The sequence below is a fragment of the Enhydra lutris genome, unplaced genomic scaffold, assembly GCF_002288905.1.
Source record: "Enhydra lutris kenyoni isolate GAN:26980312 unplaced genomic scaffold, ASM228890v2 scaffoldscaffold24, whole genome shotgun sequence".
Lineage (NCBI taxonomy): Eukaryota > Metazoa > Chordata > Mammalia > Carnivora > Mustelidae > Enhydra > Enhydra lutris.
This window is the reverse complement of record NW_019154108.1, coordinates 12,105,463-12,128,946: the sequence shown is the minus strand read 5'-3', so window position 1 is coordinate 12,128,946 and position 23,484 is coordinate 12,105,463. Positions and strand designations below refer to the sequence as shown.

Here is a 23,484-nt window from a genome sequence, read left to right as displayed (position 1 = left end):
ATTAAAACAAATAGAACATGTTATAAACTCAAAATATTATTAGATTGGCCATGAATTTAAATGGAACTTGTATACCACACCGCTTGTAACTGCATTAAGAAAAAAGTAATAATAAATAATACATATGTTAAAAAAAGTAAAAATATACTAATCAATTCAATTTAATCTTTATAGCTTTTTCTGTTAGTCTTTTTTATTAGCTTTTTATTAGCTTCCTCAGCAAAAGGTATTTGTTTTATTTATTTTTAAAAAAGATTTTATTTATTTATTTATTTGACAGAGGTCACAAGTAGGCAGAGAGGCCGGTAGAGAGAGAGGGGGAAGCAGGCTCCCCCCTGAGCAGAAAGCCCGATGCAGGGCTTGATCCCAGGACCCCGGGACCACAACCCAAGCCGAAGGCAGAGGCTTTAACCCACTGAGCCACCCAGGTACCCCGGTTTTATTTTTAATTGCCTCCACTTCTTTACTAACAGCAAGACTTTAAAATCTTCCCCCAAAAGAAATTCATTATATCATCAATTATATATCATTGAATACAATTTATACTACGCCAAAACCACTCATTTCTTTATTGTGTTGGCTAGTATTAATTCCAACATTATTTTATTTGTTAATGAAAGGCAAAATATATACACTGAGTGGTTCAGGTATTCTCTGGTGCTTGAATATTATTTGAACCCTACTGAATGTGTTAGAGTGTCTCTGCCATTAATAAATTTTATTGATGTTCACAATACTGTTTGAGTGTTACATAAAGTTCTTATGAAAATAAATTTAGCTTGTTCATCCATGCTTTGAAAGATAAACTGACATTTTAAAAGATAATTAAAACACTAAAAATTTTTTATTTTAATCTTTTTAAAATGTTCATATCAGCAAATCACAATGAAAATATGCCTATATTTTAAATTTTTCCATAAATACTAACTATGGCTTACTATTTACTTATTCCTTTTTAATATTTTTCAATAACATTTATTTTTTTTAAAGATTTATTTATTCGAGAGAGAGAGAGAGCGCATGAGAAGGGAGAGGGTCAGAGTGAGAAGCAGACTCCCCGCTGAGCAGGGAGCCCAATGTGAGACTCGATCCAGGGACTCCAGGATCATGACCGTAGCCGAAGGCAGTTGCCCAACCAACTAAGCCACCAGGTGCCCAACATTTACTTTTAATTAAGTCCTTTGATTATTAACTTCTCAAAAGAACAAATGATTCTCAACTTTAAAATCTTGAGAATATAAAAGTTACAGGCAACTAAGCCACCCAGGTGCCCAACATTTACTTTTAATTAAGTCCTTTGATTATTAACTTCTCAAAAGAACAAATGATTCTGAACTTTAAAATCTTGAGAATATAAAAGTTACCTCGTTACTAGCTACTAATCAAATGAAATACACCAAAATAATTCCTAAATCTTTAAACTAGTATTTTACAGACAAAATATACTTTACGTTACTGTAATTTACTAGGAAAGCTTTCAGTATACAAATTAAACAAGGTTAAGAATTCAAAAGCAGCTTTAACAATCTACCCACATATTTTTACCTTGTTTAATTCTTCCCTTTCTTGTTGTAGTGTTTTGATTTGTTTTTCATAAGCCTTGATTTGTCGAAAAGCATCATCTAGCTCTCTCCTCACAGAGTTGGCCTCCTCAAGCTGTTGTTCTAAGTGACTTGATTCTAAAAAGAGAAGACAGTGGTTATTTTACTATTTGTATAAAAACAAATGTTTAAAACCAAGGTTTCAACACAACCAATTTTATTTAAAAATAAAGTACTCTGTATTTGGTTTTGGCTTACGGACACTGCATACCACTACGACTATGACTCTGAACAATTAGGTGCTTAGCAAGTTCACTGTAAAGACAGTGCAAACTAATGCCAGTGTGGAGATGCGCGAAACCTGCGTTCAAAAGTGCCTTACATTTCTATTAGAAAAAGACGACCAGACTTCCAACAAAGTACCTTTAGAACCAATTAAAAGCTTAAAATTAATAAAAATGACAAAGCCAACCAAACTGACAAAACAGTGTTCTTCTACGGATGGTTATTAGCATTCGTGTGCCGATATTCGTCAAATTATTATAACAGGGCTGTGCTTGTAATGGGTGCAGACCCACAGCCCTGTTTCACTAGTGGTCATTTGAAGCACATACTCTGATTTCTGAAAGCAAGTGTTTGAAAACCTCTGATCTAGAAGAGGAAACTAAGGCCTAGGGAACTGAGTATCTACCCTGAGGTCAGTATCAGAAGAAAGACGAGAGGGGCGCCTGAGTGGCTGGCTCAGTGGGTTAATAAGCCTCTGCCTTCGGCTCAGGTCATGATCTCAGGGTCCTGGGATCGAGTCCCACATCGGGCTCTCTGCTTGGCAGGGAGCCTGCTTCCTCCTCTCTCTTTGCCTGCCTCTCCGCCTACTTGTGATCTCTCTCTGTCAAATAAATAAATAAAATCTTAAAAAAAAAAAAAAAAGAAGAAAGACGACAGCTCAGAACTCCTGCATCAGCCTCTCCAACTGGAAAAATAAAGTTATCAAACAATACTTAACATTATCACTTCAGAAGAGCTATTAGGAAGCAAAATAAAAATCACTAATTTTGATACATGCTTAAATGTTAATAAATTGATATAAAATATTCCTGGCATCAAAAGTAAATTAGCAAATTAAAGAACTGAAGCCCATAAAAACAGAAAAATATAAACACATTCATTGTGGACTTCTGAACTTGGTATTTTCTATTCTTTACAACCCAGTTACTCTGCATGTTATTTCCAGGCAAGGAGCATTAGCATCCTCTGGAAGCTTGTCAGAAATGCAGAATCCTGGGCCCCACCCAGACTTAATGAATCAGATCTGTATTTGAACAAGATCCCCAGGTCTTGCAAATTCAAGTGTGGGAACAGGTGCATAAAATACTGCACACTGAGTTGAATGCTTTCAATAAACGAAGTAGTGTTTCAAATATACCAGTCCTTTTGAAAAGACCATTTCACGTGTATAGGTAAGTCTCATGGTCAAAAAGTCACTACAATGCACTAATGTAACATATACTAAATGGTGCTAGATTGCTTAAATAAAATAATTTACTGATATTTAGTGCCCTAAGCTCACAGATTTATTAAAGAGCTTGTTTATCTTAGGTATTTTGAAAGTCTAGATACATTAATGGATACGATCATTTTTTACCAATTTTCAAAAGTATCTGCGAAGTTGCATTTAACCAGTTTTCATTTTGTCTAGTAGTATAATTTGAATAGTCTAAACAAATGTTTCACTAAAAGATCATAGGATGTTTAATCTTAAAGATCACAGGGGCGCCTGGATGGCTCAGTGGGTTAAAGCCTCTGCCTTCAACTCAGGTCATGATCCCAGGGTCCTGGGATCGAGCCCCGCGTCGGGCTCTCTGCTCGGTGGGGAGCCTGCTTCCCCCTCTCTCTCGGCCTGCCTCTCTGCCTGCTTGTGATCTCTGTCTCTCAGATAAATAAATAAAATCTTTAAAAAAAAAAAATAAAAAAATAAAATAAAAAAAGATCACAGGGTATGTAGTCATATTCAGAAAATTGTATTTTATCATTTTCTCAAATTTTAACATTTTATGTGGGAAATTTTGTTTGTACTAATTTCTTTGAAACATTTTTAAGTGCTATTTTTCTGTTACTTCAAGTTTTTAACTTTTTTTTTAGAATTCAATAATTTGTTATTTCTAATTATTTGGTGTCAAAATTGAGTATGTGAACATGGCTAACATCAATCCCATTTTATGGTTAAGGCATGTCAGGATGAAGTAGTCATATGGCCTGTTTTGTAATCCCTTCTAGAATATCCACTTCCTTTCTTGCACTCTGAAGAGCTCTTCCCTAGCATGTTAAAAATTTTTGCAAATTACTGAGTCATTCGCTAATCTCAACTGCTTTTTGTTAGAAACAAAAAGGAAATCAGTGTTTCATAAAATGTCTGCATCACATAATATTTATGGCAAAATGATTCTGTGGGATAGCTTTGACAGCTTTCAAGGCTGGTTCTTGTCTTCCTTCAGTGTGGGTTATATTCCAGTTCTATCCCAGCCATTTTGCTTTGGCCGCTTTGCAGCGGAGTTGTTAGGTATATATATGAATTTTATGTCACATTTTCATGTTTCACGTAGACCGAATGGAGAAGACAAACTCAATTATTTATAAAATCTTACCATATGAAGAGAAGTATTACACTTGCATTTGATATACACAGAATTTTGCATTCCCCAAAGATAAAGAACCCAAATCTAGAAAAATCCAGAATGCACTGAATTTTGGCCAACCACTCTACAATGGCTAAGTTGCAGGAAGTTTACATTACTACAACAAATAGTGAATTGGATTAAAATTTTGAAAGAAATCCTCAAAGACAGGGCACCTGGGTGGTTTAGTTGGTTAAATATCTGCCTTTGGCTCAGGTTGTGATTCCCAGATCCTGGGGTCGAGCCCCACATGGGGATCCCTGCTCAGTGGGGAGCCTGCTTCTCCCTTTCTCACTCCCCCTGCTTGTGCTCTGTCAAATAAACAAACAAACAAAAAAAATCTTAAAAAAAAAAAAAGAAATCCTCCAAAACTACCAAAAAATATCTCATGCACCATGATTAGCCATAGCATTTAGATGAAGTAATTAAAAACCAGTTTTAGTGAATAAATAGAAGAAGCAGTACTAGCAAAGGGGGTTAGCTCATCCCAACTAAATGGTTCTTAGCTTACTGCTGCTAGTAAAACTGCCAGATTCAATCTGTTAGCAATGAGGATTTAATAAGGGATTAACACACAGTAAGTAAGTTTTCTTTGCACTGTGTGGCATATAAGAGAATAGAGTCTCTGTCTCTGTCTTGAGGAGATGACCAAGTCAGGAAGACAAGAGTAACACCCTTCAAAACATAAACGAAGAAGAAAATGAAATGCACATTGTGTGACAGGTTAAATGGGAGCTCGGGGAATCACTCAGAGTGGAGCCCAGGCAAACTGCAAGGGGCAAAGGCAATGCAGGGAGCGGGGTGGGGGGGGGGGTGTAGAACCATCAAAGCACCTCGCCCTGATCCACAGCTTCTTCCTTACATTCTTACTCCTAAAATAATGCAAAACTTCTGAGATGTTTAGAGATCTGACTTTGAATCATGATAGGGCAAAACAGGTTCCCCTATTTCCGCCCCCCCCCACCATTCACTATCTTTCATCCTTTACTTACATGATGTAGTGTGTGTGGGATAGAGTTAGAGAAAGGGAGAGAGTGAGAGAGAGTTTGGTGCTGAAAAGATAGAGCATGGAGGAACAAATTACCCATCTCGAGGCAACAAAAGAAAGGGGAATACAAAGCACATTATAGGTTACAATAACTTTTCTATTTAGGAAGTAAGAAACCATTCCTTTCTTTTCTCATGGAAAAACATTAATGAGAGGATGAATTTCTATTTTTATCTGCAGATGGTCAACAAGTATGTATTGAGTGTCTGTTAGCTGACACAAGGAAACTCTGTCTTGCCCTGTTGGGAGCTTGGAGCATGATGAGAAAAGCAGATTTTAAAAAGAAATTTTAAGTAATTACAAACTTATTAACTTTTCTAGGAGTTTAAATATATTATAAAACATTGCCATAGGGAAAGAAAAGATAGACACTGATGATGCTTACTTGTTCACACAAAGATCTGGCTTAAAAAGTAGCTAGAGGAACATCTTTTACAAGGTGATTTGGACAGTTTGTTTTGTTTTGTTTTGTTTTGTTTTAAACAGCCACAAGTATAGTCAGGGCCACTCATCAGGCAAGTCCCTAGGGAGCCTATGCTTTATCTCTAGCTCTTATGTCAAATGTTTAAGGCAGCATGGGTGTAATTATGAATAAGACACAGATGATAATTACCCTCCGCCTGACCACTATGCCTCTGGTACCTACTATAATTTTTGGTATAGAGTAGCAAGACCATAAAAATGTTCACGGACTGAATTAAGAATGAATGAATGTTGGGAATGTAAATAGTACGACCTCTGTAGAAAACTGGGGTGGCAATTCCTAAAAATGTTAAACACAGAATTTCCATATAAATTCAGGAGTCCTACTTCCTGCTATGTGCCCAAAAGAAGAGAAAGCAGGGACGTGAATAAAGATATGTAACCTCATAAGCAAAGCAGCATTATTTACAACAAACAAAAGGAGAAAGCCACCCCAGCACAGGCCAACAGATGAGCGAATAAACAACACGGAGTGTTTACATATACACAGTAGGATGCTGTATTAAGGAAGGACAATCTTTTTTAACATATATTCTTTGCTTCAGGGGTACAGGTCTGTGAACCATCAGTCTTACACAATTCACAGCACTCACCATTGTACATACCCTCCCCAGTGTCTATTTCCCTCCACTCCCCAACAACCCTCAGTTTCTCTCCTGAGATAAAGAGTCTCTTATGGTTTGTCTCCCTCCCCGGCCCATCTTGTTTCATTTCTTCCCACCCTTTCCCCCATGGCCCCCTGCCCTGCCTCTCAAATTCCTCATATCAGAGCGATCATATGATAATTGTCTTTCTCTGATTGACTTATTTCGCTTAGCATAATACCCTCTAGTTCCAGCTACATCATTGCAAATGGCAAGATTTCATTTCTTTTGATGGCTGCATAATATTCCATTTGTGTGTGTGTGTGTGTGTGTGTGTGTGTGTGTGTGTGTGTGTATCACAGCTTCTTTATCCATTCATCTGTTGTTGGACTTCAAGGCTCTTTCCATAGTTTGGCTATTGTGGACACTGCTGCTATAACATTGGAGTGCACGTACCCCCTCAGATATACTACATTTGTATCTTTGAGGTAAATACCCAGTAGTGCGATTGCTGGGTCGTAGGGTAGCTCTATTTTCAACTTTTTGAGGAACCTCCACACTGTTTTCCAGAGTGGTTGCAACCAGCTTGCATTCCCGCCAACAGTGAAGGAGGGTTCTCCTTTCTCTGCATCCTCGCCAACACCTGTCATTTCCTGACTGGTTAATTTTAGCCATTCTGACTGGTGTGAGGTAGTCTCTCACTGTGGTTTTGATTTGTATTTCCCTGATGCCGAGTGATGTGGAACACTTCTTCATGTGTTTGTTGGCCATTTGGATGTCTTTCTTTGCAGATATGTCTGTTCATGTCTTCTGCCCACTTCTTGATTGGATTATTTGTTCTTTGGGTGTTGAGTTTGGTAAGTTCTTTATAGATTTTGGATACTAGCCTTTATCTGATATGTCATTTGCGAATATCTTCTCCTGTTCTGTCAGTTGTCTTTTGGTTTTGTTGACTGTTTCCTTTGTTGTGCAAAAGCTTTTTATCTTGATGAAGTCCCAATAGTTGAGTTTTGCCCTTGCTTCCTTTGCCTTTGGCGATGTTTCTAGGAAGAAGTTGCTACAACTGAGAAGAGGTTGCTGCCTGCTTTCTCCCCAAGGATTTTGACAGATTCTTGTCTCACATTGAGGTCTTTCATCAATTTTGAGTCTACTTTTGTGTGTGGTGTAAGGAAATGGTCCAGTTTCATTCTTCTGCATGCGGCTGTCCAATTTTTCCCAACACCATTTGTTGAACAGACTGTCTTTTTTCCAAGGAAGGACATTCTAACATCAGCTATGACATGAATAAACCTTGAAGACCCTATGCCAAGTGACATAAGTTAGTCACAAAACGACAGATATTGTTTGACTGCACGTAAATGAGGTCCCAGTCAAATTCAGAGAAACAGAAAGGAGAACAGGGGCTTGCCAGGGGTGGGGATGGGAGGAATGGGGAGCTGGCATTTGATGGGTGGAGAGTTTCTGTTCGCGAAGAGGACAGGCCGTGGAGATGGCAGGTGGTGGTTGCACAGCATCTGAATGTGTTTAATGCCACTGATCTGTACATTTAAAAATTGTTACATGCATTTTACCAAAATAAAAAGGGTCTAAAAATGAACAAATGATACTGAAGAGATGGAGTGCAATGGAGGGCACAGAGACCAGCACACAGCCAAGAAGAGAGAGGCTGGGAAGGAAGAATACTAAAAAGAGGATTTTCCCTTTCTCTCAATGTCATTTTCAGTGGTTCTGTCCCATTCCTGGGAACAGCTGAAACATGAGAAGTGAAAAGCAGTCACAGAAGCATGAGTTTAGGGGGAAGGAAGGAGTAAAGTAAATAAGGAAATCTCAGGCAACAGGAGTTCAATGGTAACTCCATGCAGGCACCACTGATTCGTACAAAAGGCATGAGTGTGTTGGGAACTGCCCGTAAAGACACAACATAGGGAAACCCCTCAGGAAGCAATCAGAGGTTTACAAGAGTGAAGTTCCACTATTGTCACTCACTTATCAACAAATACTGCCTGGGGGATTTGTATGTGTCATACTTTTCCACCACTTGGACATACCAATGAATAAAACGGTCAAAGTTCCTACTTTCAAGATCTTACAGTCTAGTAGTGTGATGAGGGAAGTAAAGCAACAGTCAAATAAAAACTAGGTCAGTGGTAAAATGTATTATAAAGGAATGTAAGTTTGCTAGGTGAAGAATGTTTCCAGCAAACAAACAAGCAATAATGAACAAATGAGGAAAGAAAGAAGGAAGGAAGGAAGAACGAGGGGCTGGAGAAAGAAAAGAGTTAAAATAACACAAAGTATGTAAAAACTCTGAAGGTGATCAAGTAGGCCTAAGAGTAGCTCACTATGGCAGGAATTAGCCGCTGAGGCGTAGTAACAACTTAAGAAACTGAAGAGGCAAATACATGCACAATAATGAAGGACCTTGGAAAAAACTGAGAAACTTTACTCTCATCCTGGAGCCAGTGGGGCTCCACAGAAGACATCTAAGCGTGTATGCTGAAGCTGTGATGTGATGGGGTTTGCATGTGAAGAGCTTACTCAGGGGACCGCTGCTTCCAGAAAGATGGAAGAGATGTACTTCTCTCTCTTCCATTAACTGCAATGAAAACTCCTGGACATCATATATAGAGCAAACATGAGAAAATTGAAATTTAGAGAGAAAAGGATGACTGGCAGGGACAAGGAAATGTAACATGGTGGTGTCAGGAATGCTGGACCAACACAGTGGGAAGTTCCCTGGGTTTTATTTCTGGTTCATATTTCCTAGACACAGAGCTCAAGAAACTGGCAACCCATAAATGCCAACATGCCCCAATAAAAGCCTACACTTTATACCCAAAGTACCAGGAAAGGAGCAAACTAGCAAGACAGACACTTTCAGGAAGTAACTATTCCACTCAAGTTAAACAACACAAACAACTTGTCCCCATGACCACTTCCATCAGCAAAGGACATGTGAGGAGCTAGAGTTCCAATCCCATAAGGTTATGTTGAGGTGCCCAAAACACCGTGAAGAAAGGACTGGGAAAGGGCCAGAATATTCAACTCTACTGGTTGCTAAAAAGCACATCCTATATGCAGGGTCAACAGAGACCATGTGGCCAACTAGCACTTCCATACCCAGCCAAATGGCAGTGAGTTTCTCCACTGTCCCCACATTGGGATGGTGTCAGAAGAAGCGAGAATGTCCACCACTGCCCAATAGTAGTAAGGCCAGGCCTACCACACTGTCAGTGGAGACTAGGTGGGGGACTGGAATACAAAACCCCTTCCAGGGAGAACAGGGAGCTCTTCTTTGGGTGTCAAGGGAGGCCTAGTGGGGAAACTGAACTTTTATCTCCACCTGGCAATCCACCACTGCTGGAGTGGTGTTGGGAAAAGCCAGCTAAAATGGAAGGTTTAAATAAGATTCAGAGTCACTAAGTGAAAATCACTCATCCTATCAGGAAACAGGAGAATCTCAACTTGAATGAGAAAAGAAAATCAAGAGATGCTGACACTGAAATAGTAGAGATGCTAGAAATAGCATCTGACAAGGGGCACCTGGGTGGTGCAGTTGTTAGTGTTTCATTCTTGATTTTGGCTCAGGTCGTGATCTCAGAGTCATAAGAACAAGGCCCATGTCTAGCTGTGCACTTAAGATTCTCTCTCCCTGGGACACCTGGGTGGCTCAGTTGGTTAAGCATCTACTTGCAACTCAGGTCATGATCCCAGGGTCCTGGGATTGAGTCCCGAATTAGGCTCCCTGCTCAGTGGGAAGCCTGCTTCTTCATCTCTTATTCCCCCTGCTTGTGTTCCCTCTCTCACTGTCTGTCTGTCTGTCTCTCTCTCTCTCTCTGTCAAATAAATAAATAATTAAAATCTTTAAAAAAAGAGTCTCTCTCTCTTGCCCTTTGCCACTCCCCCTGCTAGCATGCTCTCTCAACTCTCTCTCTAAAATAAATAAATAAAATCTTTTAAAAAATATCTGACAAGACATTAAAATAGCTATGCCAAAAATGCTTCACTGAGATATTATGAATATATCTGAAATAAATCAACAGAAGACCCAGGCAAAAATACAAGAAGTCTCAGCAAAGAAACAGAAGTTTACAAAAAACAAAATGGAAATTTTAGAAATAAATAAAATGGAAATCTGGGTGGATGGATTCAACAGGGATTGGAGGAAAGAATCAGTGAAATGGGAGATAAAATACTAGATATGACCAATCTGAACAGCAGAGAAAAAACAGAATGAAAACAAAAATGAAAAGAGACTCAAATATTTGTGGGCTGGTAACAAAAGATCTAACATCCATGTCATCAGAGTCCCAGAAAGAGAAGAGAAAGTAGGCAGGTCTGTAAAAGTATTCAAAAAAGTAAGGTCTAAAAACACACCAAATTTAGCAAGACACGTAAACCTACACATGAATGAATCCCAAACTGAATAGACCCAAAGTAATCCATGCCAAAACACACCATTAAACATCAGAAAACTATAAAAGGAGAAAACCTTGCAAGCAGCCAGACAAAAACAACACCTTAGATAAAAAGAAAAATACTCAAAATAACAGTGAATTTCTCCTCAAAAACTAGGGAGTCCTTCCTTGTTTGTATAGTGGTGAGTATCCCCACCTGTCAAAAACTAGGGAGTCCTAAGGAAGTGGTACAATATTTTTCAGATGCTGAAAACAAAAGAACTATCAACTCAGGATCCTATGCTTTGCAAAAATACTCTTCAGTAATAAAGAGAAAATTAAGACATTTTCAGATGAATAAATGCTAAGAGACTTTGCTGATAGCAGAGCTATCTTTAAAAAAATGGCAAAAGGAAATTATCTAAAGAGAAAACAAATGACACAACAAGGAGCTCAGAAATATCAGGAAGAAAGAGCATAGTATATAAAGTACGGGTAAATCTGCAAAGATTTTTTTCTTCTTTTCAGTTTTCTGAATTATACTTTATAGTTGCAGGAAATATGTGTTTCTAAAACATATATTGTTTTTGTGTTTCTAAAACATATGATAAAAATACTGTTCATCAAAAGTATTTTTCAAATCAATTTTCAAATCAAAATTTTAAATCAACTTTCAAATCAAAGCAATTATAAAATAAACCAGGAGAATAAACAACTGGTATCAACATAAAACAGACTGTTACAACTAAGGTATATTATGTGAGCTTCACAGTAACCACAAAGCAAATGACTACAAGAGGTATATAACAGATAAAAAGAAGAGAATCAAAGCATAACACTACAGAAAATCAATTTACAAATGAAGCCAGTAAGAGAGGAAGAGAGAAACCAAGGAAGTATAAAACATCAGAAAACAATTAAAAGGATGACATTAGTAAATCCATACCTAGTAATAATTACTTTAAATATAAATGGATTAAATTCTCCAACAAAAAGACCTAGAGTGGCTGGATGGATTAAAAAACAAGACCCAGCTATATGCTGCCTATAAAAGGCTCATTTCAGCTTTAAGGAGACACAAAGACTCAAAATGAAGGGACAAAACAAGATACTCCATGCAAGTGGAAACCAAAAGAGAACAAGGGTAGCTATACTTAGATAGAATAAATGTTAAGTGAAGAATAGTAACAAGAGACAAGAAAGTTATTGTGTAAGAATAAAAAGGTCAATTCGTCAAAAAAGATAGGATAATTGTAAATATATATGCACCCACTATTGTAGCACCTTAATATACTGAGCAGATACAACAGATGTGAAGGGAGAAACAGATAATATAATAATAGTAGGGGACTTCAATACCCTACTTCCAACAATAGATACATCATTCAGACAAAAAAAATCCGTAAGGAAACACTGAATGTGAAGTATAGACCAAATGGATCTAACAGACATATACAGAACGTTCCATCCAACAGCAGAACATACATTCTTCCCAAACACATATGGACCAGGATACATCAAAAGTTAGCTTATAAAACAAGTCTTAAGAAATTTAGCAAAAAATGAAATCATACCAAGGATCTTTTCTAAGCACAAAATTATGACACTAGAAATCAATAAAGGAGGAAACTGGATAACTCATAACAGTACAGAAATTGAACAATACACTCCTGAATAACCAACGGATCACAAAAATAAAAGGGAAATAAAAAAAATCTTGTAGGGGCGCCTGGGTGGCTCAGTGGGTTGTCTCTGCCTTCGGCTCAGGTCATGGTCTCAGGTTCCTGGGATCGAGCCCCGCATCGGGCTCTCTTCTCAGCCGGGAGCCTGCTTCCTTCTCTCTCTCTGCCTGCCTCTCTGCCTACTTGTGATCTCTCTCTGTCTGTTAAATAAATAAATAAAATCTTAAAAAAAAAAAAATCTTGTAACAAACAAAAATGGAAACACCATACACCAAAACTCATAGAATATGGCAAAAGTAGTTCTAGAGGGGCACCTGGGTGGCTCAGTGGGTTAAAGCCTCTGCCTTCGGCTCAGGTCATGATCTCAGGGTGCTGGGATCGAGCCCCGCGTCGGGCTCTCTGCTCAGCAGGGAGCCTGCTTCTCCTCTGTCTCTGCCTGCTGCTCTGCCTACTTGTGATCTCTCTCTCTGTGTCAAATAAATAAATAAAATCTTAAAAAAAAAAAAAAGTTCTAGAAAGGAAATTCATGGTGATAAAAAAATGAAAGGTCTCAAAGACCTAGCTTTAAACATCAAACAGCTAGAAAAAGAAACAAATAAACCTTGGGGTGCCTGGGTGGCTCAGTAGTTTAAGGCCTCTGCCTTTGGCTCAGGTCATGATCTCACGGTCCTGGGATCAAGTACCACATCGGGCTCCCTGCTCAGCGGGGAGCCTGCTTCCCTCTCTCTCTCTCTGCCTGCCTCTCTACCTACTTGTGATCTCTGTCAAATAAATAAATAAAATCTTAAAAAAAAAAAAAGAAAGAAAGAAACCTAAAGTTAGCAGAAGAAAGGAGTTAACAAAGATCAGAGCAGCAATAAATGAAATAAACATCAGGAAAACAAAAGAAAAGATCAAAGAAACTAAGATTGTTTTCTGAAAAGACAGTCAAAATTGGCAAAACTTTAGGTAGGCTAAAAGAAAAGGGGGGGGAATTCATACAAATTAAAATCAGAAACGGAAGAGGAAACATGGGCAGCACAGAAATACAAAGGCATTTTTATTTCTACTCTGAGACTACTAGAGACTACCACGAATGATCACATGCCAGTAAACTGGATAACCTAGAAGAAATTGGTAAATTTGTAGAAACATACAACCAAGTAAGACCGAACTGTGAATAAATTAAAAAATCTGAACAAACCAATAATGAGTAAGAACGATGAAAGAAAAACCCAGGACCTGATGATTTTACTGGTGAATTCTACCTAACGTTTTAAAAAAGAATTATACAAATCCTTTTCAAACTCTTCTAAAAAACGGAAGAGGAGGAGATCTTTCCGAACTCATTTTATGTGGCCAGCATTACACTAATACCACAGCCACACAAGGAGCACCAAAAGCAAAAATGAACAAGTGGACTACATCAAACTTACTTCTAAATAGCAAAGGAAACCATCAACAAAATAAAAAGGAAACCAATGGATGGGAGAAAATATTCACCAATCATTTATCTGATAAGGGATTAAGATTAAAAATATACTTTCTTTTTGGGGCGCCTGGGTGACTCAGTGGGTTGAGCCTCTGCCTTCGGCTCGGGTCATGATCCCAGGGTCCTGGGATCAAGCCCCGCGTCGGACTCTCTGCTCGGCAGGGAGCCTGCTTCCCCCTCTTTCTCTGCCTGCCTCTCCGCCTACTTGTGATCTCTGTCAAATAAATAAATAAAATCTTTAAAATATATATATTTTTTTCTTTATTTTTAAAAAGATTTTATTTATTTATTTGAGAGAGATAGATACTGAAAGAGACCATGAGTGGGGAGGTCGGAGGGTGGAGAGGGAGAAGCAGGTTCCCCACCAAGCAGGGAGCCCAACATGGGGCTCAAACCCAGGACCCCGAGATCGTGATCTGAGCTGATGGCAGATGCTTAACCGACTAAGCCACCCAGGTGGCCCAAAAATGTATGTTAAAAATTCATAAACTCAATAGCAAACAAATAATCCAATTTTTAAAATGGGCAAAGGATCTGAATAGACATTTTTTCCAAAGAAGACATATAGATGGCCAACAGGTACATGAAAAGGTGCAACATCATAAATTATCAGGGAAATGCAAATAAAAAACACAGTGAGAGATCAACTTGCATCTACTAGAATGGCTGTTATTCAAAAAATAAGAAATAACAAGATCTGGCAAGGATGTGGATAAAAGGCAATATTTGTGCACTGTTGGTGGAAATGTAAATTGATGTAGCCACTTTGGAAAAGAGCAAGGAGTTTCCTCAAAAAATTAAAAAACAGAACTACCACAGGTTTTCAGCAATTCCACTTCTGAGTACTTATCCAAAGAAAACAAAAACAGTGAACTGTGAAGATATATGCATTTCCATGTTTTGTGCAGCAGTATTCACAAGGCATGGAAGCAACCTAAATGTCCACTGATGGACAAACAGATGAAGAAACTGTGGGGTATATGTACATGGAATATTACTGAGCCACTGAAATGAAGTATACCTTGTCATTTCCAACAACATTGATGGACCCTGAGGGAATTATGCTAAGTGAAATAAGTAAAAGAAAGACAAATACTGTAAGGATCTCACTTACATTTGGAATCTAAAAATAAAAACAAACCAAAAATGAAACAAAACTGAACTCAGAGAATAGATTGGTGGTTCCAAGAGGCAGGGGTGCAGAGCAAGTTAAGGGGTAAATAAAGGTGATCTACAGGTACAAACCTCTAGTTATATAATAAGTCTGTCTTAGGGGTATGATGTACAGTACAAGGACTACAGTTAATGAGACCATACTATACATTTAAAATGAATGTATAAGAGAGAATCGCTCTTAAAATTTCTAATCACAAGAAAAAAATTCTGTAATTCTGTAATTATGTGTACTGCTGGGAGTTAACTGGACTTCCTGTGCTGATCATTTCACGAAATATGCAAATACTGAATTACTATGTGTATACCTAAAACTAATATAATGTATGTCAATTATATCTCAGTAAGAAAACAAAAGAACAAAAACCAAGGCAGTAAAAATAAAGAGGAAGAAAACCAAAGGCCAATATCCCTCATGTATATAGATGCAAAAATGCGTAGCGAAATACTAGGAATAAAATTCAGTAATATGTAAAAATAATTACACACCATGACCAGTAATGCGTATATTTTACGGATATAAATTTGGTTCAATATTTCAAAATCAACCAATCTATCCACCATATTAACAGGTTAACTACAGGAAAAAAAAAATCACATATTCCTATCAATAAATGCAAAAAGAATATTCGACAAATTTCAACAACCATTTGCAATAAAAACCCTTAGAAATATAGGACTAGATGGGAACTTCTTACTTGGTAAAGTGTCAGTGAAAAACCTGTAGCTAATATTGCACGTGACAGTGAAAGATTGAATTGAATGCTACCCCTCTCTCAGGAAGCCAGGATGTCTGTTCTCACCCTCTTCTTCAACATAGTGCTGCAAATTCTAGCCAGTGTAATAAAAGGAAATAAAAAGCATACACATCAAACAGGCAAAAATACAACTGTTACTATTTGCAGATGCATGATGATCAGCATAGAAAATCCTAAAGAATCAATTAAAAAAGACAAACCCTCTTCGAGCTAATAAGTAAGATGGGCTTATGAAGAAGTCATCCCAAACCATTTAACCTCTTTAAAGATAAATCACTGACCACCCCGGCTGGTCTTGTGCTCTGCTGCCTTTTCAATGTCAAAGAACTCTAACACATTCACTGCTATTGATGAATTGTTCATAGCAAAGCAAAGGATTCTGCTTATCATATTCCTAACCTAACTTAATTTTAGAAAGATAAAGCTACAGAAATCTGATAAAGAGGTATCTCTTAGGAAGACAGCCACTTTAAAAATAATAGCATAAATAATCAAATTTAAGAGCTCCATGTGTATTTAACACAAGCCAAGTATTAACATGGCATTTTAAATAGTCCTTTTTATAAAAGACCCTATATGAAATTCTTCCTTCTCCTTCACTTATTTTGGTCTTAAATGGTATTTCTGGAGGTCTGACAATCCTAGCTCAACTAGTACCTTTTTCTCTTTCCTTATACTTAGGTAAGGTGCCGTGCCTCTAACCACTACAAAAGGCTCCCGTTACACTGACTGAAAAAGCCAAAAACCTTGTAACGGTTGGTGAGACTCTAGAGATCAGGCCACAAGCTCTCTCCAACCCTTTATTTCTCTGGCCTCACCCTCCTCTACTCTCCTCTGCTTGTTCTTCCTGCTCCAGCCATACTGTCCTCTGGGTCCTAACTGCACTCTTGAGGCAGATACTGACTTCAGGGCCTTTGCACTGGCCGGTCCCTCTACCTGGGACATGTATTTCGCATTTAACTGCATAGCTAAGCCCTTACCTTCTTCAAGTTTTTGTTCACATGTTACCTCTCTCCTCAATGAGGCTTACACCCACACCACCCTACCTAAAATTGCAGAATTTATACTTATACTTCTGACCCACTCTGCTTTATTCTTCTCTATGTCTAAGTACTTTACTCCTTCTCATATGCTGTATCATTTACAAAGTTATACAATTATTGTTTGATGTCTGTTGTGTGCCTTCCACCCCAGCAAAACAAAGGTTTTATTAATTTTGTTTGGTACTGCCTCCCAAGAGACTAAAACAATACCTGGCACACACCAGATGCCCAATAAATATTTGATGAAGGAACATAAGAAACACATGAATGGATGTAATAGGCATAGCAACCGTTGTTCAAATTAATTTTAATTAAATCTCATCAATATGCTGAAAGGAACTGTTACGAAGAAAATAAATTTTCACATGCCTTGATGTCTGCATACATGTGGTTCCCTTATCGACACTGTCCTTCTTCCTCACTCCTAACGCTCCTTCCCCTACTCACATATATGTTCAGCCAGAGAGATTCCAACTAAATGTCACAAACGAACAGGTCTTCCAAACATCATCTCTGTTAACTTCAACCATGGTTCGGTGCCCCTCCTAAATGTACCTATGCTTCTTTTTCTCACAGCCTTTCCACATGTATAGCAAACCTGTATTTTCACCAGACCAAAATGTGAGCTCCCTGGAAGCAGAAACATGTTTTGTTTTTGTTTTTGTTTTTGAGAGAGAGAGAGACAGAGCGCATTTGGGGGGTAGGGGGGCTGGAGGAGTTGGGGAACAGAGGGAGGAGAGAGAATCTCAAGCAGACTCCCCACTGAGCACAGAGCCCCACACAGGGCTCGATCCCACGACCCTGAGATCATGACCTGAGCTGGATCAAGAGTCAGATGCTTCACCAACTGAGCCCCCCAGGCGCCCCCAGCAGAAACCATTCTTACTTGCTCTTCCCTCACGGCTCTGAAGCTCACATCATGTAACACATGACAGGCACTGTCAAATGTTTTGTGTCGATAAGACATTTTTTTAAAAAACTACTAAGTTGAATTAATAGTGAATTACAGAAATTTACCTCTTACTTGTTTCCTCAGTTTTTCAATTTCTTCCTTTAAGGTTTTTATTTCTAAATCTTTGCTTGCTGTTAGTGGACCATCAGCAGTTGAATACTGTAGAGCTTGAACAGTCTGTGTTGACTCTTAAAAAGAGAGAATGAAAGAAAAAAATGAGAAATATGGCCATATTTTAAATTTTTAAAGCTAAGAGCAATGCATTTCTTTCTAGAGAAATCCTTATATAATTCTGATCAAAACATCTACCTAGCAACAAAAAGCATGCAAACACATCACAATTAAGTCTCAAAATTACGATGCATGTTTCTTTAAAAGTGTAACAGATGTAGGAGAGGCTCTGCCTACTACCATGTGAGATTTTCCGTCTCAAACACTGCTGGTGAATTCTACCAGTGAGTCAATAACCGTTCAGCCCCCATTCATTCTAGTAGGAAGCGTCATTGTGTGATAACCCCAAAAACTTCCTGTGTCAGATGATGCATTAAAAACAGAGTCTGGTGTGTCAAGGGAGGTTTAGAGATGTTATTATAGTTGACCTTGAACAATGCAGGGGTGGGGTGTTCGGGGGCCCTGAGCCCCCCTCCCAATGCAGTTGAAAATCTGTGTACAACTTCTGACCCAAAAACTTAACAACTGAGTTACAACTGAGTCCTGTTGGCCAGAAACCTTACCAATTACATAACAGTTGACTGACACATACTTTGTATGCTGTATGTATTATACACTGTATTCTCACAATCAGGCAAGCTGAAAAGAAGGAAATGTTTCAGAGAAAATCATAAGGAAGAGAAAACACATTGTCTGTACTGTATTTATTAAAAAAAAAAAAAAATCCACAAGACCCTCCCAGTTCAAACCCACATTGTTTCAAGGGTCAAGTGTATATGATATACAGAAATGCTGGCCTCCAAATTTTAGTTATGAAAGTTGAGGCCCACCTATAGATGATTTTGGCTCACTGATTTTATTCAAATAGAGATTATTCTTGTGGTTCTAATCAGAAGATGCAAGGTATTCAAGAAACATTAACTCTACTAAGGTTTAGTCCTAGATATTATCAGAAGATACAGAAAAAAAGAAAACTTTACAGAATTTTATCAGAAATGAACCACCTTTGTCCTAAAATAGTTACTGTGCTATCTTATGGAGGTCTGAAATAATAAGCCTCTACCTTAATTACCTCACCATAATTTTTGGTTAGTGCCAATCATTACTTATTGCTTTATACTACTTACATTATTTATATATTGTCTTAGTGTAACCTATATTATTGCTTACATACCATATTATTACTATATGTATTACTGATGTTTAATATATGTGTGTACATGTGTATATGTGTGTGTGTGTGTGGGCACACACACATATATACACATAATTCCAGCAGACAAGTAATGCGCATTTTAGTAGACTGGGATTTACAGGATGGACAGAAGTAGCAAACATACACACACAGAGTTCCAAAATACTGTGGCCTTCAGAGGAGGGAGATTTTCTAATTAATTTTCACCATTTGTACAGAGAATAGTATCATGATCATTGTATGCATAAATATTGGTTAATTTGAATTAAAGGTGTACGATATACTTATGGTGTATCCAACCATGATCTTATACATCCAATAACTACTTCTTAGTCTTTTCTTTTTGGGTTCAAAACATGGTAAATATCAATACATTCTGTACTTACTATTTTTAAAAGAATATCCTTTATTTGTTTTAAAAAATTATCTAAGAGGGCACCTGGGTGGCTCAGTAAGTTAAACGACTTAACTCTTGATTTCGGTTCAAGTCGTGACCTCAGGGTGGTAAGACTGAGCCCCGCACATGTGGGGCTCATGTTCAGTGCTGAGTCTGCTTAAGATTCTCTCTCTCCCCCTCCCTCTACCCCTCCCTCCACCACACTCACACACGCACATATACACATGCTCTCTCTCAAAACACACACACACACACACACACACACACACACACACACACACACATTAGAAAGATATCTAAGTTAGAAAAAGAAAAAAGAAAACATAAAGATATCCGGTGGATACTAGTAACAGCTCCTTTTCCTCCTAGACTCCACATCCTGCAGGGTATGGAGGTAGGTAGCTATCCTGGCTCCTCTTTCCTACTTCTGTCCACCCTATAAACCCCAGTCTGCTAAAATGCCCATAACTCATCTGCTGAAGTTATTACCCATTGCCTTTTTTATTCTGTCTTTGACTAACAATTTCACACATTGTTTACTGACTGCCCTTCTTTCATTACAACCCTCTTTTTATTATTATTCTTAGTGACTATAACATCAAAAATAGACAATCCACTCTGGCTTCTCAGGCACACAAATCCCCCATACAGACACGGCTGGGGCTTTTCCCTCTTGCTTGTGAACCAAATTCAGGCACACTGACAAAGTAGGCCAGTCAAAACTCAAGATGGTTTAAATCAATCATGGTGGACCTATTCTATGTTGCCAGTACTGGTTAAAAATTGAAAAGGTGGAGGGGGTGGGAGGTTGTGGGAACCAGGTGGTGGGTATTAGGGCACGGATTGCATGGAGCACTGGGTGTGGTACAAAAACAATGAATACTATTATGCTGAAAATAAATTTTAAAAAATGATTAAAAAAAAAAACACAAAAATTAAAAAAAAAAAAAATTAGGTATGTGACCTGGTGAGAACTATAGTCCCTTGATAAGAAGTCCACTAGGGGGCCTCCCAAATGGATGAAAGGAAGCAAGCCTTCTTTTGGTCTCCACATGTGTGCAGACATGATCTGGAATTTTGGCATATGGTAGAATCAGGAAAGGAAAGCCAAGAAAATCATAGAGAAGCTAACCTCACTATTGGCACTAACTTCTAACATCCTGAGATAACAAATCTGTATTATCTAAGAATTCTATGATTTGCAGCCCAAAACAACTTAACTGGTCTCCAGCAAAACCTGGAAACCTACTGGTCATACCCTAGACCCATGGTTCTCACCTTGTCTGAGCTTAGAAATGTTTATGTGCGTATGCAGCAGGGAGTGCAGGTGTTGAAACAGGTGTAGCTAGGAGATGGCTAAAGGTATTTAAGTGCCTGGGGACCAAGAGAGCTCAGTATCTTAGAAAATGTGAAAGTCTCCCTCATCAAAGAATCACCCTGCCCCGAGTGCTAGTAGTCCACCTACTGAGAAATGCTACTGTACACTTTTCCATTATTCAGTAACTGTACTTGGTTTCAAGTATACCATTCTCTATCTCTTATCTTTACAGTGTGCTTACTACTACAGCAACCACCTCGGTGATACTCATTCCCACCAAGAGAGCAAATCCACTGTCCTAATGTTACTCCGTTTTTCTCTTTTCTTCCTTATTTACCCAAGTTAGATTCCGAGGTCCATAACTACAATCCCTGCTTCACACACACACCTTCCATCTCTTTGCCTTCCTCTCCTCCATGACTCCCACCCTACAAGTCCCCAATCTTGGCAGACTCTGACTGTCTGACTTGTGCTCCCATCCGAGAAGCTGACAAAGAGGCTGAAGAACACACAGTCACTTCAAATTCATGTCTTCTGACATCCAACAGCTTGGTGACGAATGGCAGTCCTCAGCTGTGTCCCCAGACCATTTACTCTTCTCTTCTCTAAACTGACCATGTCACATATTCTCTTTTTCTCATCAAAAATCTGATATACTCTCCACCTTCCTCATTCTCAGCTGATGACCTTGCTTTGTATTTCATTTTGCCTTGGTCTCCTCAAAGTAGAATGTAAGCACTGCATGGGCAAGTATTTTTCTCATTTTCTGCTCACTGTTACATCGGCAGTCATGTGCAGAACAGGTCCTGGGCAGTGAGTGTTCAAGAAATGGCTGGTAAATGGATGAAGCAGCCTGACGTAAACCTGCACCGCTGCATGAAACCAGCACTAATACAAAAGCGCAATGATCCCACATTTTCACGGCGCTTGCTTGGTGCAAATGATAGCAGTCACACATAATGATAGTTTCTAAGAAACGTTCGGTAATATAAACATCAAAAAAGCTGGGTATACAGGAATTTCTCATTCAGAAAAGGAAGGAGTAGCAAGCACCAGGTCTCTCATTCCTGCCAGAAAAAGTAAAAATACATAACTTGCAACAATCTTATTTTTACAGAAATCACATATCTGAGAAAGCAAAGAGGAATAAGTACAATAGAACAGGAAGGCTCAGGCCATGCTGAGGCGAGAGGACTGGCAGCCACCTCTGACTTCTAAATTTTGCCTGATTCTGTGAGCAGGCTTAGACTCCAGGTTGCCTATATTAAGGGATCTCACTTGGGAATGAAAACACAGGACAACTTCTGGAGAATGAGTGGGGTTGCAGAAACTATTTGGAAACCTCGAGATCCCTAAATGTGTGGCACTATTTTATCATGATACATTTGTGGTACCTGGAGACTGCATGGGAATTTAGCAGCTTCTAAAACTCAGACTGAAGGCTCCTCCAGTATTAGAGTATTTCAGAAACAGTCTTGCCAGAGGAAAAGAGTCTGTCTGTCTCTAATACATGGCCAGTGTCCCAATCAACACATTTGTCAGATACCAAAATGGCAGGAGGTAGGAGGCTTCAGGGGAGAATAAATCTCCCACAGTTGTCGGAATGAGGAAGAGAGAACCCTAGCCAAGCTCTGTGTAGATCTCCCTTTGTGATATTTGAAACCAAATGTAGGTTGAGTCCAATGAAAACTGCAAACCAGCCTTGTCTTAGCTCCATTCCCGGTTAGAGCACCAAAAACTTGTGCTACAGCGCCACCTTCTGGACAACAAAAGAAAGGCTTCTGACTGACCACCCGCCTAACCCTTAGAATCCAAGGAAACAAAACCTTACCTAAGCAGGACAGGTGTTTGCTATTACAAATATGATAGCAGAGGTTCACTTCATGATACACTATGAAAAAAATCAGAGTAATGGGGTTTCACAAAAGGAAAAGGCCTATCCAACCAAACTCAAAGACACAAAACACTGTGTTCTCACTGATAAAAGATTCAAAATAGCAGTTATGAAAAATTCAATGAGCTACAAGTAAACTCAGAAGGGCAATTCAATGAATTCAGGAATAAAATTAATCAAAGAGGTTGAAATTATGAGAAAAGCAAACAAAAATTTTGAAGCTGAAGGACTCAGTATATGAGATAAAGAGTGCACTAGAAAGCATTGGAAGCTGCAGATCAGATGGGAGAGAGAACACGCAATTTGGAAGGTAGGAATCTAGAAATGATTCTGGTTGGAGAGGAGAGAGATTGGAGATTTTTAAGAAGTGAAAAAATGCTACAAGAGTTATCATACTCCATTAGACAAGAAAACCTAAGGAAAATGGGGACACCATGGCTGAGTGGTAGTTTATTTAAAGAAATAATTCTTGAGAACTTCCCCAAACTGGGGAGACAGCTGGACATGTACGTCCACACAGCCAAAAAGAACACCTTCCCATCTGAATGTAAAAAGACCTTCACTAATATACCTTATAATGAAACTGTCAAGAGTCAATGATAAAGAATTTTAAAGGCAACCAGGGGGAAAAGGAGGTGACCTCCACCCATGATGGTTTCAGCAGATATCCCAGGAAAAACTACAGACCAGGAGAGTGGAATGATA

At 38.6% G+C, this 23,484-nt stretch overlaps 1 protein-coding gene across 4 annotated transcripts in view; it reads right to left on the bottom strand.

The window, feature by feature from the left end:
* Positions 1-23,484, bottom strand: part of LOC111150759 (CDC42 binding protein kinase alpha) — a 328,384-nt gene that overhangs the window by 118,956 nt on the left and 185,944 nt on the right. For all 4 annotated transcript variants that reach the window (XM_022508346.1, XM_022508347.1, XM_022508348.1 and 1 more), the window contains exons 11-12: positions 17,870-17,992; positions 1,546-1,679 (exon numbers count right to left, since the gene is read on the bottom strand). In XM_022508346.1, coding sequence (XP_022364054.1) covers positions 1,546-1,679; positions 17,870-17,992 — 257 coding nt within the window. The remainder of the gene's footprint in view (positions 1-1,545; positions 1,680-17,869; positions 17,993-23,484) is intronic.